We start from the raw sequence: 17,663 nt of genomic DNA, 5'->3' as shown, positions 1-17,663 counted from the left end.
CGAAAGCACAATGCTGGATCAGTGAAACTAAAAAGGGTCACACTCCTCCGTACAAGGTGCGCTACCCCTAGGGCACTCCAAGAATCACAAGGCCACCACGGAAGGGCAGCATTCCTAAGAAGGGCATCCTACCTTGACTCTGGATTCATGACTCGAGAGGGCAGGAAGGTAAAGGACTGGCTAGCAAGAACATCACACTATCCTGTCAAGTGCCCATTAAAGTTTCGGAACCACTAGGAAAAGCAGCGAGCAATCTAAGGTAAGAAAGCAGAAGATTGCAGGCAGCTCAAAGGGGATTTTGGGAGCTGGCAGTAGTTGGCTACAGAGCATGACACGGTCCATAGAACACAGCGATGCTGCAAATATTCACATTAATTGTATTGCTCATTTATGCACCTACATCGATCGTGCCTCGGTCAACTCTGAAGAGCAAAGGGTTCACACAAAGCAGCGTACCAACTGGAAAAGACAAAGTTTGTATAGCAGCACATGCTCCTAGCACTGCAGCATATGCCTGACCTCTAATCCCACCATTCCCTTCAAGTCCACAGTACACTGACACCAGGATAAGCGATGCCACTGTACAGAGGAGGGGGTTGCATGAAGGGAAAGTAGCCTATTTATGGCTTGGAAGGGAAAGAAGACTGGAAGCAATAGAGGGCCAGGGGGCATAGCAGAGCTTGGAGTCGAGCAGAGGCACCGGCCTGAATCGTGGCTAAATACGTGGGTTTTGTATTCCAAAAATGTCAACTGACTCCTGAGGAGCTCGCTAAAAGACCTGCAAATTCAACTAACTATGCGTTTTTCACCACCTTTTTTTTTTTTACAATTGTGGAAATCCTCAAAATGTTCAAAGCAAACATGTTCTCTTAAAGAAATAGAACTGGAAGTTACTTGCTGATATTGTAATTGGGTGGACTAAAAAACACTGAACAACGTTTGCACCACACTAAGATTTTTCTGTTTGCTATAGAAATCCCTTTATTTTCCGAATTTTTTTGTACAAGAAATGTCATGTAGGCTATTAGGAGAAAGTGTGGGCAGAGTACAAAGGATAGAACTGAGTCACGAAGTCTTATGACACCCATGCGCTCTGCTGTTGAGCAAGAGATGCATTCTCCTCAGCAAGAAATGAATTATGTTCAGTTGGGCCGCGAGGCCTCCAGGGAACAGCGCGTATCAGCAGTTTCCCCTTGAACCAGCCACGGCTGCCAAGTGGCCCCACGTGAAATGCCACACCTTCAGCCGGCCCTTTACTTCATCGTTCAGTACCTGGCAGCCTGGGAATTGTGGGCACAATTTTAATATTGTTAGTCTAAACTCAATTACCGTTGGCTAAAAAATTGACCGGACTGGGTGAAAAACGTTGCCCCTGCGTGGGCCTGCCTGGCAGGTGTGCTCGGCGCTTAATTTGTGCCTGCGGCTGTGGATGGCTGTCACAGAGACTTCTTGTTCATCATCAGATTTTTTATTCAGAATAAGGGGCAGAGTAAAGGAAGAAAACGAAAAAGATGGGGAAACGGCGAGAAAGGATGGTGCGTGGAAAGACATTAGTGCAGGTAACATATAGAGTACCTGGTTACTACTGAGGAGTGCCGACACTCTGAAATGAAACCTACGACACCTGTGCTGAGAAGGGCAGGTACTCCCCCATCCAATTAAAGAAGTGCCGGTCCCCTCCCATTAAATGTATCAGTGCAGAGAAGTGCAGGTACTCTGTACCTTGAGCGCGCTGGCCCTGTGGGAGCACCGAGGAAGGGAAAAAACGAGGGTGAAACACCAAGTGCAACAGTGATACAAAGGGGCATGAAGTGCAGGTCGGGGTAGAAAGCCGCGAGGTGGGTTCAAGGATGCGCATCCTCGGCGCTCTGAGGAAAACGCAGGGCCCAGCACTTGGCGGGTTCATCTAGCCCTGAGGCGGCCATCTCGAGGTGAGCACAAACACCTGTCCCCGCAGCGCCTCGAGGCACATCTGAATAATGGGGCCACCGGAGCCGGGCGAGGGAACCCGAGCCGGGCCCGGGCTCTCCACGGCAGAGGAGCCGGCACCGCGCGCGCAGGCGGGGGGCGCGCAGCCTCGCGCACCTTTGCGCATTGTCCTGCAGACGAGCAGCTGCTGGAAGCCCCCGCAGGATAGCGCCCTGAGGGAGGGGCGACTGGCTGACACTCCTTCCCTGGGCCCTGCGGCTTTGCAAACTCGCTGGCTTATTGTTTCCACGGGACGGTGTCCTACATAGTGGAAACCAGAGCCTCATTTATAATTCAGACGGAAGAACTGAGCGGGGAAAGTTACTTGTAAGCAATACCCTGCCCGGGAGCGGGGGCGGCTCCTGCAGCACTGCAGGTAAACCGCTTGAGGTCGTGCGCGCGGGGCACATCAAGGGTTGCCACCTGGCCGCTTTTTTTACCAGTATGACCAATATTTTTATGCGCCGGCCGCTTCAAAAATTAGGAAAAAAAATCACCTAAAGCAGGCATTTTTCACCTTATCGGTGCACGCTTTAAAATGAAGCCTAATTAAAAAAAAAAATCATATTAAAACGCGCGTTCTTCAGCAGCCTCAAAGATCCCCGATTAATAAACGAAGACCGAAGACTTTCAAAAAAGGAAGGGGGATTTCCCCCAAGATTAAATTAAGGCTCAGGATCTGTGGCCAACAACAAAAATCCACATATAAGATATCCTGCTTCACCTATATCTATCATCTCATGTAAACAAATCCTAAGCGACCCTTTTATGTTTAAAGAAAATCAACATGTAAGATTGTCTTATGGGTCTGCCCACTTAGGATTTGTGTGTGTATGTATATTATTATATATATTTTTTTTGTCTCTTTGAACAAAGACAGAAAAACCATGTTAAAAATAAAGGAAGACGATTATATATAAAGTTCTATTTAAGTAGCATGTAAATCGGGACCATTGCAGAATCTTAAACGTGAACAAATGGCCGTTATTTTTCTCTGGGAAACGTGCAAACCACCAGCAGCAAGATTTGAAGTAGGGGCGGGTGAAAAATTCTGCTCCACTGGTGGAGTTGGTGGAGTTTTGCCCGCTTCGCACCGAGTTGAGGCCAAACTCTGCCAACACCTTGGTGGTGGAGTTTTTTTTTGTTTTTAATCTTGTGAGGCTCTCCAAGCATGAGCAAGAAATTCTGTCCTCTAGGTCAACTTTCCAGTGGTAGAAGGCCTCCCGGAGAGATTTAATGCACGCGGTTCCGGCAGGTGACAGCCGTTTGCGCTGCGAAAGCTGCAGCTTGAGTAAAAAAAAATCTACTCAAGCGAAAAAAGAAGCAATGCCGTGTGGTGCAGTTCACGCTGATGGTGGCCTCGGAGCTCTTTGGGATATAGGTGCACAAACATGGAGAAAGGTTGGTTGAAATATGGAATTACCTGATGCCTATTAGGACAAAATGGTGACAAAGCCCTGAAGAATAAAACAATCCACCGAAGATGGTGGCATGGGATTTTTAGCACAAAAACATAAAAGACTACTGCCGAGGGGCTGGCTTGATTTTTGAAGCGTCATATAACCCTTTCATCCATAAGGAACTGCAACAGATTAAGCACCACTTTTCTAAGTAAATCACATAACATGCTAGAACTGAAATCAAATATCGATAAAAATAGAGATTGTTACTAGAAGTCGAGCAAGGGTGGTACACCTTTGCTCTTTTGCGGCTGTGAACAGATTTTAAAGAACTATTTTTAAGTTAGGGGTCCGGACGAAGTTTCTTGTTCACGGTGCAGCAATTATTATTTTTTTTTTTTTAAAAGGAGAGCCAAAAGGTAGGATCAAAATGTGCTGCCACCAACTTACAGACAGGCAAACACAAAGACCTGTCACTACATAGGACGGAGGCATTTTACAGCATAAAGACAAAAATACAGAGAAGTGCACTACTGTCATCCACAGGAGAAAAAAAGACTATGGAGGAGAGTGCAGGACTGTGCACGACTAGAACTTAGCTTAACTGCTGCCAACCATGGCTGAGTCCTGCCTTTACAGCTGGTGTTACTCGAGAATGTATTTAAACATAACCTTTGTTCAGGCTTAAGAGCAAAAAAACAGGTGCCACGGCCGTCACCATGTGCCCTAGGAGGGTAACACTCCGCTTCCAAAGAGAAAATGACCACAAAGCAAGTGCTACCGCTGCCCACCTGTCATCACTGGAATCTAAGGCTCATGCGGGTCCCGAGGGTTCACTGGGCAACTGTTCTTAAACTGAAGGAGTACCACATTGGTGACATTCCGCTGGGTAGCCATGTCTGCCTCTTGGGTCCTCCAATGCTTCAACATTGTGGTTGAGTATAGAAAAAGAAAAAAAAAAAAAACACGTCAGCTGCACAGGAAGCATAGAAGTGGTCAAAGATAGATTTAACGCTAAGAAGCTTCAAACACAAGGACGAGCGATGATTTTGATGTGATGCATTCAGTAGCGCACTAATGCACTGCACCACAAGCAGGGTGGAAGTTACTGCTTCACTGGGGCAGAGGCAGGGCACAAGTCAGGATATGCAGTATTATTTCACAAGACTCTCCACCCATTTTTCCGTCTCCGATCAAGCACCTTCATCCTATTCACTACACCTGAGCGCATGAACCAGCATCAAGTATTCAGACACAATGTAGCTTCTAAAATCTATTTGCCTGCAGCTTATTTGAACTCCAAAAAGCTGCTGTTTTTTCACTTATAATGGCCTAAAATAATGCTAGTCTACTTGCTTCGAAATCATGCGCCCAGACACAATAAAAAAAAAAAAAAAAAAAATACGTAAAAAAAAAAAAAAAAAAAAAACTTTTGTGCAAAAAAATGCTGTCATAGAAAATGAATTCCTAATGCTGCAGATTAAAATTTCCTGGCTTTAATTATATTGGTCTACAAATTGTGTTGATGTACATACAAATAGGCCAGCATGTTCGACAATGCCTAGCAGTGCCCTAGTCTACCTCTTATGCAGGAGGACACGGAAAAGGTACCCCTGCAATATGCACATCAAGGGGCATCTTTTTAAACACTCTACCAGTATGGCTAGTACAACTGATTAATGATTTTATATAACCGTGCACAAGTCTATCTCACGGCCTACTGACTGCCACGTGTAGCATCAGATTACAACATTTATCCAGCAATTCTGCAGCACAGATGGTTACTCGTAGAATTGCTTTGGAGCAGTTCTGGGTGACTCACTATCAGCATTTGCCAATTAGCACAAGAACATAGTAAACTCAAGTTCGTCGTCTTCGCAGTTGGTGGGAATCCAAAAATATGCCTGTATAGGCAGCTTCAATGATAAGGAGCCAACGAAACTTGCCCAGCAGCATACCAGAGGCATCTAAAATCATTCCGATAACAGAGCATACCTTGTTCCACTAACAACAGATTACCCCTGCTGTGGATGTCTGGCATGTCGCTCTGGAAAGGACACCTGGCTCTTTCCGATGCAAGGACAAATTACTGGAGCCAACCTTGGAACGCAGCATCGAATCAGATTGGCAGCGGGCTCCTGACCCAACTGTTCTCACTATGAGGATAACTGAAGGTCTGGCGATTTAAAGAGGAAACTGAACCAGAATAACGTGGATTGGTGGTGATTAAAGGACGGGATTGGCATGCTGCCAGTCCCCTGAAGTCTGGGGCCAGACCACGAATTCCGCCTGTGGTTCTGCAGCAGCCTACCTGCCTGCTTACTGGAAGGGCTGCCCATGAGAAAACCCAGCCAGCCAAAAAATATCTAAAGTTGATTCAGAGTGCTTTATAGCCCTTTTGACACTGCCCATCTGAGATGGTGAAAAGCTACAACAAGAATGACTAAGTGCAGCTTAGAGGCACCAGGAGCCGTAGCAGTGAATCTGCCCGAAGAATATCCTTCTTCCTTCATCACTGAGTGACCCTTTTATAAACTTTAAAATTCTCCTTCACCATTGATGGCCGCCCGCAGCCTCCAGCTGATGTGGCATGAGCAGAAGCTCCCTGCCATCCATAGACCTGTGTGGCCATTACTGCAAAAAAGCCACAGGAGATGGTCTTTTCCGACCTTGCTGTATGTACACAGTACCATGAACCAGCCTGCACGTTTTGTTTAGGGCCCAGAGTTCATGGAACTGAACCAGGAGGTCAACTGTGTGAACTCTGATCCCTCTGGACTGGTATTACAAAATCTTTCGTGGGGCTGGACCCAGTCCAAAGTCCTATCTTGACAAAGAGTAAAAGGTATCCCCAAAACTGAGATATATTTCTCTGTTCAGGTAGCATCAAACGGGACAGCAATGCTGGTTTCCAAAGTTCAGAGAGATCCCGACACTAAGATTTAATGGGCTAAGTAGTGAGTCTCCCTGTTGCACTTTTTCACATTGAAACCCTTATCATCTCTATACAGTGCCTACAAGCTACCGGGAGAGATCAGTATTACAGATGATCAGCTCTAGGGACAACACTCCCGACACTTACCTCCCACAGCAGAACACTGGCTTTAATGAGATCGGTTAGCAGAACAGTATCTGAAATAAGGCGTGGAACAGGGTCATGTCCTAAAAGTAACATTTTAAACAAGCTCAACACTGCCAGTGCCAGAACCTCAAGACTAACACTAGTTTGAATGCACTGCAGGACTACAGAGTTTAATAACGAGTTACTTCTTGTCAGATAATAATCCAGAACAGCGCTAGAAGAGAACTGCTGTGTTATTCTGTATCACAAACTTCGAAGATACTTCTGACGAGCTAAGTACATAGTAACTGCTCAAGCAAGCCACCCAGGAGAGCATTGGTCGCTTTGAAAGAAACCTTTTGTATGGAATGGCAAAAAAACGCAGTCTCAGTTTTCAAAATGTTAACTTGTCTCTGCATCTTCAGGATCTTATTCTGGACGGAAAGCACTAGTAGTAATGAAGAGAAACAACAGGAAGCGGGAGGGTTACACTGTTGTATTCAGTACACTCAATTTCCAAACACTGTTACATATAGAAAGTTGTCCTTTACAGAAAATAACAAACCTTTATTGGAGCTACAGGTTAACATGAAAAACAACGGTCTTCACAAAAGTCTCAGAAAGAGACAGACCTTGATTTTTGAGATTTTAAAAACATACTTTACTGCACAAAAACATCTCAAACCTAATGGAACAGAAATAAGCTGTTGCATCGAGTTTCCCCCTCACTAGCCTGCTCGGACTGGTGATGTTTGAGAATACCAAATTTTGACCATACCCGTAAGTCATTCGAGCTAGGTTTGGGCCGTGTAAATAACAACACATAAAAGCATCTCCAAAACTTTGAAGCTCTACCACTTAACATCAGACAGTTCTTTGGTGTTCACCAAATGCAGCAAATTTAAACAGCTAGAACATCTAGCTAACTCAAAAGCGAAGTCAGCACAGGGCACCAAGATTTAAAAAAACGAAGTACTAGTCTGTTTATTTTTCATTTTTTACATGCAGGAAATAGATATTTAAGAAGCAAATTGACAGGGGTTTACAAGACAGCAAGAACAACAATAAATGAGCAAAAAAACAGGAAACCTGTTTATGTTAAATATGTAATGTACTGCTGCCATGAATGACACCGAATACTGGCAAGCTGATCTGCACTTCAATGAAAGCAATATTTGCAATAGTCCTGTCTATTTGTTATTTAGAGTCATGTATGCCTCACAGCGCATAATGATAGATACACATGCCACATCCTCTCACTTATTAGAGCGAGGACTCATTTTTCAGATCAACTTTTTGCCATTCCAAAACCATAACACTCCATATTTCATGCTGCCCAGTGCACCGCATGCAACTCTTCTCCCATATGGATTACTGAAACACCGCAAACATAAGTGGCACAAAATCGCCATTCTAATAGCTACCTCATCAGAGATTAAGGACTGAACGGGCCTGGAATCTAATATTCCACCACAAAGCACAAGAACCTCTTGCAGGGGGCAGTGAGAAATACAGTGCGAGAAGTTTCCATTAGAAAGTTGACTGAAGTGTCACTGATGGGCAGTACAAGTCATTTAATTTGGGTGCACATTAGGAGTGACGCAAGTGAGATAAGATTGCACTGCTGAAGAGGACTTAAGTAGTGAGGCTTTCAACCCACACACAAACTCACACCCACATTCTTCAAAGTCCCAAGAAGCGATTCAGTTCATTAGCATTTTCTCATGCTTTGCCTATTTGAAGGCATAATGAAGACCCTTATAAATACCCCCCAAAATAAACTAACCCTGGTGAAAAGCTCGGGGACCATCGAACTTCCCTGTTCCTAAGCTTTCCTCAAGTCATGGGCAAGGGCAAGCCACCTGGGAAAGATAATTCCCCGGGACATCCCTGAAACCTTCTCCTGTGCGGGGAAGAAGTGCCAACATCACCAGCTGTGAAAACATTGCTCCTTCGAATGCCCCTTGCACATTCCTTGAAACCTGAAACTCCCAGGTCAGCACAGCCAACTCTTGCTTCGCCCAAGTTTAGAAAAAAAGTTCAAAGTCTCCTTTCTACTGAACGTGAAGCAGAATGCGCGCTAGCCGGGCGCACATTCCTCCGCTGACTCAGCTGAGGGATTGTTAAAAACCCCAGCCGAGGGAGGGAACCAGGATGAAGAAGCAAGACCTGCTGCGGGGCGGCCGCCGTGCCTGGATTACCTGCAGCGAAAGATGGCTGGAGACTCGCTTGCTAAGTGCATGTACGGGCGGCCATGGCTGGGAACGCGGAGCACAGCTTTTTGGGCGCAACCCACTTCCGAGAAAAGTGAATGCACATCTGTGCACAATTTTACTTTCCAACAGCTGGAAATGATTTCCGTTGTTCCCCTTTGCAATACACCGATCTCGGAGCGGATCAACCAGCAAGCTTAGTGTATGAATAATATACATAAACTCGTGTTTACAGGAGGACTCTGAGGTGGCATTCATAAATAAACGCACCACTGGCGCTGCAGCCCTGGTTCGCCTCTAGCTGATTCAAAATAACTAACTCACTAAAAAGAATGACGTGTAAAAGAAAAGTCGAAGACTGGAGCACTGGGCCCTTGATGACAAGGAGACTTACGGTATCCATAAAACAAAAGACAAGCAAGGCATGGCTGGCTTGTGATCTCTAGCTATTAACAAGAGAAGGAAACAAGCATTTGCAATGCGAGGGGCCTCGGGTTTGCTCGAGTTGGAGCTATTAGCGTTGTAAATTCCTAAGTGGACTTTTCTTGCCACATAAATTGAAAATGAAAAGTAAAACAGTTGACATAAGCGAGCCGATTCACAGCGCCACGGCCGCCATGAGCATGAGCGTGAAGGAGAGACACAAAAGGAAAAAGAAGTTCGCTCGCAGTTAAACTTATCAGCAAAAGTGCAATTATCCATGTAACAGGGTCGGTGTTCAAAGCGGTAACAAAACCGCCCCAAGGACGGACAAACGTAAAGCATTTTCCAATGTCTTCAAAGGATTTTTGATGGGAAAGCCCATGAATGAGTGATAGTGATGGGTGAGGTTAAAAGCCCAGATACATACCAACATGTCGGAAAAGCAGTGCTTGCACGCTGCTATGCTCCACCTAAAAAAGGGCAAATGACTGCAAAGCACCAGTGACCGTGGATCACGCACCAGGCCAGTATGAGGTAAAAGGACCTCGAAATGTATTCCAGGTTAGCTCACAGAAGAATTACTATTAACAACAGAAGGTCAGACAGGGATGAAAAGACTCCAGAATAGGACAGGATAACTGACAGCTGATCTGTTAATAGACCCACTGCATTATGCCCTAAAATCTAATACTTTCCACATGAACGGTTTGTGCTCCTGGGTTACGTAGTAGGAGGTAATTTATTCACATAGTAATTATAACAACTTCAAAACACACGCACACACCTGTAAGCAGTACTTGAAATGGAACAATAGAAGTGCAGGTACTCGGTATCAGAGTATCTGCTTGTTTGTGAAAAGTGCTGGTACTCTTTAATGAAAAATATTACGTTTTTCTTGAGAAGTGCAGGTACTCTCCCTCTCAAAATAAAAAAGCGCTGGTACTCGGTACCAGACAGTATCGGCTCATTTAAAGCACTGCCTGTGAGAAGAAATAGAAAACCTGGTGGTGGTGGGGGGAGAGGGGGAGAGGGTGTGGGGAGTGGGGGGGGGGGGCTGCTTACATCCAAAGGAAGATGGGTGAATGGGAGATGGGAGAGGAGGCTCTAAAACTGTCCTCAGTCTCATTTGAATGTGTGTGAGACTGCCTCTGCTTAAGTTATTTTGCAGGGACTGGTGGCCACTCCCTTCCTGGTATCAATTTATCTACCTCCAATGCCATGGTCAAACAAAGATTCTAAAGTTAGGAAACCTTGCTAATGAAAGCAGCTTGATAGCCAAACATTTTCGCACTGCCTTAAATGAAGTGTCCAGCCCCACACTTTTTTGTCCTGACATCATGCTTTGCATCAGAGTTCAAGACTTTGGGCAGGCCAGTCAGAAATGCCACATCTCTCTATGGGATTAATTTACCATACCACCTTGCACAAAATCAGTCCTAATACATATTACTTATATTTGTAAATGTATTTATCAGATTTAGATCTCCGCTCCACAGCTCATTGCACCTTTACAAAGGATACTAATACCTTCTTTTCTTTGTAGAGACACAGGCTGTAGACACCTCCATTGCCTGAACATTCCTTCACAAAATCTTTTACTTCCAGGAATCAAAATTACAACTCTGTTATAATTTCTCACAAAACCGTTCTTTAAGGTAATTTTACTGTGTATCCGAAGGAAAAATGTATTATTTTTGTGTCTGTCCTTGCCTCGATTCCCCTGCTAAATTACAGTATCGCTTACACTCAGCATGTTAAAGGAAACATCTTCCACTAGGTCAGTCGATTCACAAGATGTAGAAGGTCGGATGGTAAACGAATGACCTACTTATCAAAATACCTGGTGACATGGAGAATCTGACACTTACCAGAGAGTTGTTTGGGGCTCACAGGAGCAAGGATCCAGTCATCACAATGTTAAAATGTCAAATTGCCAACCTTGTAAACTGACACGACCGACCACATAAACTGGCATAGTTATAATGTTTTGTATCGTAATTGGACTTATATAGCATTTACTACACCTGATGAGATGTTGAAGTGCTTTACAGCAAGTAGAACGGTACTCTAGAACTCAAAGGCAGTGATTAAGCCAAAGGTTATTGATTACTATTTGTTAATGGGATTAGGTTTGTGCTCTCAAGGAAAATGTTCCAAGCATGTTAGTTTCTTTGCAAAAGGTTAGATTAAAAGGAGTTAAATGTGATCACTAGTGGGGGCCTATGTGAGTTTTTGCTGATGGCTTCAATAGCTAGAGTGGAGATTACCGGATATTGTTAGGCTACATGGATATGGTCTCAAAGAAGGATGTTGAGATCTATGAAAAGGCGGGTAGATAATTTATACACCTACTATAAAAGGTGATTTAGCGAAACAGGAATGTGATTCAGGAGTAGGAAAAACTCGGAGACAGAAGACAAGAAGTGGATGAAGGTAATGAGGTATGGTTTCCTAGTCAAAAGCAGTGGCAGAAGCTAATTTTAGGAGAGAGGGGGGTGGACGGGGCACACATGCACACACACTCATTTATTCATTCATACTCACACACATATCCATTCACAACACTCATGATCAAATATTCAAGCACAGCCCAAACATTCAATAAACAAACACAAACACACACACACACCTTCAGCTCTGCCTCGGAGATCTTGCCCTGAATGCCCAACTGCGTGGGTATTTGGTATCCTGACTTTTATTTTGGTCCTTGCCTTATACAAATCTAGTGTGACCCCGTAGCCAGTACTTCACAATGTGAGACCCAGGACCTGTCCAGTTACCTGGAGGGACTCTAAGCGTGCTCCCATAGTGGGCTGAGGACTACTGTCCCAGTCCGTGGTTTAGCATGTAAGGCGGTGGTGACAGTATACAGTGGTGATCTTATAACTGCCCAGACCTTTTTATCTGTGTTGGTAAGAACACGACCTACTCACACCTCTTGTTTAATGTTTCAATGTTATGTGACAACACCCAGGAGCAGAAACTTCACACTTCATTGTTGTGAGTGCTCCAGTCTCGAGGCTGCTCCGGTGCTACTTTGTGCTTTTTTGTTTAAATCTCTTTATTGCATTTTTAATTACGTTTTATTGCATACAATGAGCACTCAATGGAAAATATAGATGACGGATGAACCTCACACATTACTTACTCAATCTCACAATTTTGCATAAATGTATGACGTCAAAGATTCAAAATATTTAACATGATCAATAGAAAACAAAAAGCAACATAACTAAAGGGGAGATTCTGCTCCAATATGGAGATATCGACAGATAAAGGGAGTCCGCTGTGTTTTGGGACATAACGAAGGGATCAGTGGAAGGCATAACTGAGGTGTGAGTTGGCTCCAAGGATAAGTCAGTGGATGGGATTGTGACAGGGGAAGTGAGTCACAGGGGATGGCAAGTAGGGATGTCAAGTTTCAAGTGTATGGGTGCTTAGGCGTCTACATCTTCCAATGATGCAGGTGATTCCGGGGATGTGTCAGCGGACAGTAATGTCGCCTGGAAGGGCTCCAGGAGTAGAGTATAATCCAGTGCTACAAAGTGACAGAAGCATCAATTTACACAAAGGCAATGCTTGAAGGCAGCCTGAGACCCTTGAAAGAGAAGCACCTCAAACCAGTTCTGTGGTTGAAGGAAGCCACTCGTTTTCCTTCAATTAATCACACTTCACAGCCTGCAATATAAGATCACATTTTAATCTTAAACCACATATTATTAGCAAGTTGTGAATCGTGCTTAGGGTGCCTTCCGTACTGCCCTATCAAAAGCAGATGTAAAGGTTACAGAACAGGCTTGACATACAAGAATGAAAGCCTGAGCCATCTTCGTACTACTCCATCGAACCAGGACTAAAAAAAACGACCATCAATCTCCAATCTCCTAATCTTAACGTTGGAAAAGAAAAATGGTGTAATATTGTATATTTTAACTAACTCCATGTAGCATACTCTCAATTATATTTGTACCGCCCAGAAAGGGGGGGAGGGGGGAAGAGTTCGAAATTGATTTTAAAATTATTCTGCAATTATTATCTTCTGTTGAGTCTAACCAGTGAACTTGCAGCAATTTAAACTGCCAATATCAACAATAGCTTACATATAACATACATTCATGAATTACTGGAGTACACACCAAGAATTTGCACAATGATACCACATGGTAGAACTTAAAACACAACCAGGACTGATGTAATCGTAGAGTAAATGTCACATTAAAACACCAGCTTACTACGACGTAGCCATCACTGCATTCCTCTTGTAATCTGTAGTGGAAAAAGGTTACCAGTTTTTACTCTGTGAGCTGAGTGCACAAACCTGCTCTCAGTTATGTGGTTCTCAAGTGAAGGTTACCTTGTTCCGTCTTTGATGGATACCGGACCCCAAAAAGGGCAAGGTGTAGTGTTTACATACTAATGGTGCAATGCCCTTCCCTCAGCGATATACTCACCAGGTGGATGCTGCTCTGCAGCAGGAAAATGAAGTAGTACTGGGTAAGTTGCATCATGTGTCAAATAAAAAGGTTTATGTACAAGGTGTCTACAGTCCTCCATACTCCTGTAATGGAATACACAAGTTCATGGCAATCTCCACAAATCTGAACAGGGTATAAATGAGCCAATTATTTAAGAAGCATCATGGACTGTCTACTGGCGTTTTTATAGCATTTATGATTGCAAATTTACATACAAATGAGGCATGCTAACATACTCAGTCAAACCTTCATTTCATCCCACTCGCTATTTTCCAAACTAAAATGCCTTCCTTTACCTCATCATCGTTTTCCACTTTGGGGTTGCTTGATGTTCGCTTCAGGCTGCTGTTCAGACTGATGCTGACCGTTGCGTCGGATTTGGAACGCTGATGAGTTCGTTTGGAAGGGGAAAGCCCCATATCAGGGGCTGGACTGAGTGTGGGCAGCTCCCTCTTCTTGTGTGCTGGCTTCAGCTCATCAGAGAGGATGAGTTTGCGCAGCTTGGTCCCACGGGAGTGGCGTTGGGTAGAGATGTGCATGTCCGAGGAGTAGGCGCCAAGAAGCCAGGCGCACTGCAGTGAGAAGTTGATGCTCTGCCGACAGCGGTGTACAATGTATGGCTTAATGGCATCCCCAACATCTTCGTCCATGTGAATGTACATGTTCAGCAGCTGTGGCAAGTAAAAGTCTACATCCTCATTGCGGAAATAAAATAGTCGATTTCCAATGTAAGCCTGCACACCAGGCTCCTTGGAATTGTACAAGTATGAGATAGCCATGGAGATATCAAAGAGTTTAGACTCAAAGAGCCTCAGCAGCCAGGACTGCTTGGCCGAATTGTTCTTTTGTCGCCTCCTAGCATTTTTAACAGTATTAATGTCAATCGGTGACTCGTCTTCCTCTCTAATTTTTGTGGGGGTCCCCACAGTAGTTTCAAGGTTTCGATGCCCATTTCGGTTGTTCGCGTCTCCATTCACCAGTCCACCTTCACCATGCTGATCACTGTCCTCCTCCATGGATTCACACCCATCGATCTGATCGAGGCTCTCCACAGAAGCGCCATGCAGCAATTTTACCTTCTCTAGCACTTCTTCACAGGCCTTTTTTGCCACTTCAGGGTCGATAACTAGAGGGAGCTCACCCATGCCTTCTGAGATCACATCGAGAGGTACCCCTCCATTGGCTGGCGAGCCCTGCTGGGGGACCTGATCCAAGGGTCTCTCTGGGACTGGTTCCACCATGATGTCTCCCATTTCTGTTGCACGGCTACACAATTCAAAGCTATGAGAAAGACACATAAGATATGTTAAACATTTTTGGGCAAAAATTCTCTCCACCTTTATTTGCTTTCGCCATAATATTCATCAGGTTTCAAGCTATAAAACTTTGTGTTCTGCACCTTCTGTGTTTAAATGAAGTTCGCACACAAGAGCATGTTTTGTTAAATTTAGCTAACCTAGTACTTCCACTCAAATCACATTTGAATCACAAGTTACTAAAACTGAAATATGTGTTGCTTAGGTTGCGCAGATAGTACACGCTGACTAGCATTTTTTTAAAAAAGTTACGTCAATGGTGGATTTTGGTTCTTTCTTTCTTTCACTGCCCTTTTTAAGTTTAAAGCTGTAGAACCATAATTTATATTTCCTAGTAGGCGTTAGAGTTCTCCTATGGAAAGTCGTATAGTCTTAACACCGAAAAGTTAAAAAAATACTTTATCTAAAGGAATGTCTGTAATGCGTCAGCTACAATTAGTTCTGGTGCAATCAGCAGACCTTGTGGGTGAGTGTTGGTGTCTTAACATAACTATCCAAACTGCTGTGGTACTGAGTGACCCCTTAACCACAGTTCTTACCTGAATACACACTGTAGAAAGTTGGGTCCTAGACTAGAAACAATAATCTCCCTTTCATGGAAACTTGCTTCCATGAGAAATACAAGCCCCACCATCAGATCCGACCTTCAGATATATTCCACAACTACACACTAAGGTTTAAGAAGCACAAGAGAGACACCAAAGTGTTTTATTTAGCCTCACTGGAAAGATCAGTGATACAATACTAACTTACAGGTGCACTAAACTCAACTAGCAGATTCCAGAATCTAGTTTTATCCCAGGCTAGATCACAGAGAAGAAACATCTCTGGAAGAAACCTTCGGAGCTGCAGACAGGCAGTGAATCAATTTAGAAGGATAACCCAGCACTCAAGAGGCCGCAGGGCAGGCATGAAAGAAGTGGGGCGCATCGCTGAAGGATGTAGCAGAGAAGGAACAGAAAGTGCATCTGTGTGTCGGCATGAAGGAAGGGAACCTACAAATGCACGCAGAAGGTAGGAACAGGGTCTGTGGACACACGGTGGAGACGGAATAGAACCTCTACAGGGGGAGGAGGGAGAGCTATGGTTCCGGCATGTGCCTCCGCACACAGATGTGGTAAGGAAGACAAGGTCTATCGGAAGAACTGAGAAAAGAAAACAAGCCGTATGTATGTGGCCTAGTGGAGAAGGCAAAGATTGAACCTACATCCAGATATTGATAAAAAGAAGGAATGGAAGTCACAAGCAGACTTAAGGAAGGGGGCAAGTCATTGGGCATCTGGAGAAAAGAATGGAACTGAAAGGATCAGCACAGTGGTAGCAACTGAAGGAATGGAACAAGCACACAGTCATAGTCGGGAAGTAACAAAGTAGCATCAAAGGAAGGAACTAAAGACAAAAGTAAAGAGAGAAAAAAGAAAACTAGTAGAGAGGCAGCGAGGGGCGGATTTATAACTCATGTACAAACATCACAGCATACTGGAGCAGAACTTAAAACACATGTTAAAGGACCTTGATTGAGTAAGCAGAACGGAACCAGATACATGCACACTGAAAAACTGAAGTTTAAAAACAAGCCTCTCAACACAAAATATGACACCACATTGTATCTCTTTTGTTTTCTTGCTCGATCCACAGGAGCGTCTCCAGCTCACATAACACCTCCCACAGGCACCACTCGCCACAGGAACACGGATATCGAGCCCAATTTATCGTCCGTTCATCGTTCTATACTCAGAAGGGGTAAAATGTATTTTCCAAATAAAGGTAGACTTCAGTCTGAAAGAGTTAAAATTGCTTGAATTTTGCTTCCCTGCAGGGTCTGAAAAACGTGAGCTGACATTGCCTGTGCTATGGAAGAGGGCTAGGAAGGCAGCAACGAGTATGAGACGCAGAAGTGGCTGGAAGCCGACAGACCTACTCGAGCTTTGCACTAAGATGTTTCTAAAAAAAAAAAAAAAGCCTCGGGCTTTAAGGCATGTTGTAGCACACATCTACACGCTAACAAGTCACGTATGTGAATCCTGCCTATTGAAGGGGCAACCTACGACGATCAGAAATCTGAAATATATATATAGGACTGTTTCAAAATGCTCTCCTCGAAGCATAGGACCTTCTTCACTGCTTCAAAAACAGTACGAGTGCAAAAGGAATTAATTTTGGGACAAAACAGCGCATAACCTAGTCCAGAATCTTTCTTTCATCGTTCCACGCCTGAAAAAGAGGTACCACTTAACTAGGCGTCACGGGCCCCCAACAGAGGTTCAATTATTTCTCCTTAAGTGAATGTTCTACCATGCTCCTACACTGGAAAAAAAAAAGACTCACTTTATTTTTATGCCCTCCGTAGAAATTCTAACTCGTAACCATATTTGAAAACGATGGTAGCCAAGCTTTATTATTACAATAAAGTGTCAGCTTAATATTGAATATTTCAATTGTTTATTTATGCTTCTTTTGTATGGAATATTTAATAAAAAGTGTAAATAACAAAAATATACAATCGGCCTGTAATCAACCGAGTCACAGTGCTAAGAGTAAATGATTTTTGGGCACTTAAGGAGTCAAATTTATTTTAACAAATCCGATTCTGTAATGGAGATAATTACCTAAATGAATATGTTCTGCACCAAAGGACTATATATTCCGTGGGTGGAAATAATCAATTTAGAAACAGCTGAGTTTATAAAAAAAAAAAAAAAAAGAAAGTGAGGGGAAAGTCAGTGTAGCCCCTGCACGAATTCATAATCCGGGTGGGGCTCCCCACCCTGCTTCAGCTAACATTCTTCAGCTCTGAATCCTTTCCA

General features: G+C 43.9%; 1 protein-coding gene across 2 annotated transcripts in view; it reads right to left on the bottom strand.

Annotated features, from left to right (window-relative positions):
* PI4KB (phosphatidylinositol 4-kinase beta) overlaps positions 1–17,663 on the bottom strand; it is a 130,324-nt gene that overhangs the window by 98,742 nt on the left and 13,919 nt on the right. For both annotated transcript variants that reach the window (XM_069218354.1, XM_069218353.1), the window contains exon 2: positions 13,837–14,821. In XM_069218354.1, coding sequence (XP_069074455.1) covers positions 13,837–14,793 — 957 coding nt within the window. In that variant the 5' untranslated portion in view covers positions 14,794–14,821. The remainder of the gene's footprint in view (positions 1–13,836; positions 14,822–17,663) is intronic.

This window comes from Pleurodeles waltl, chromosome 12 (assembly GCF_031143425.1).
Source record: "Pleurodeles waltl isolate 20211129_DDA chromosome 12, aPleWal1.hap1.20221129, whole genome shotgun sequence".
Taxonomy (NCBI): Eukaryota; Metazoa; Chordata; class Amphibia; order Caudata; family Salamandridae; genus Pleurodeles; species Pleurodeles waltl.
Note: the sequence above shows the minus strand (reverse complement) of the source record. Positions and strands in the feature narration are given on the sequence as shown.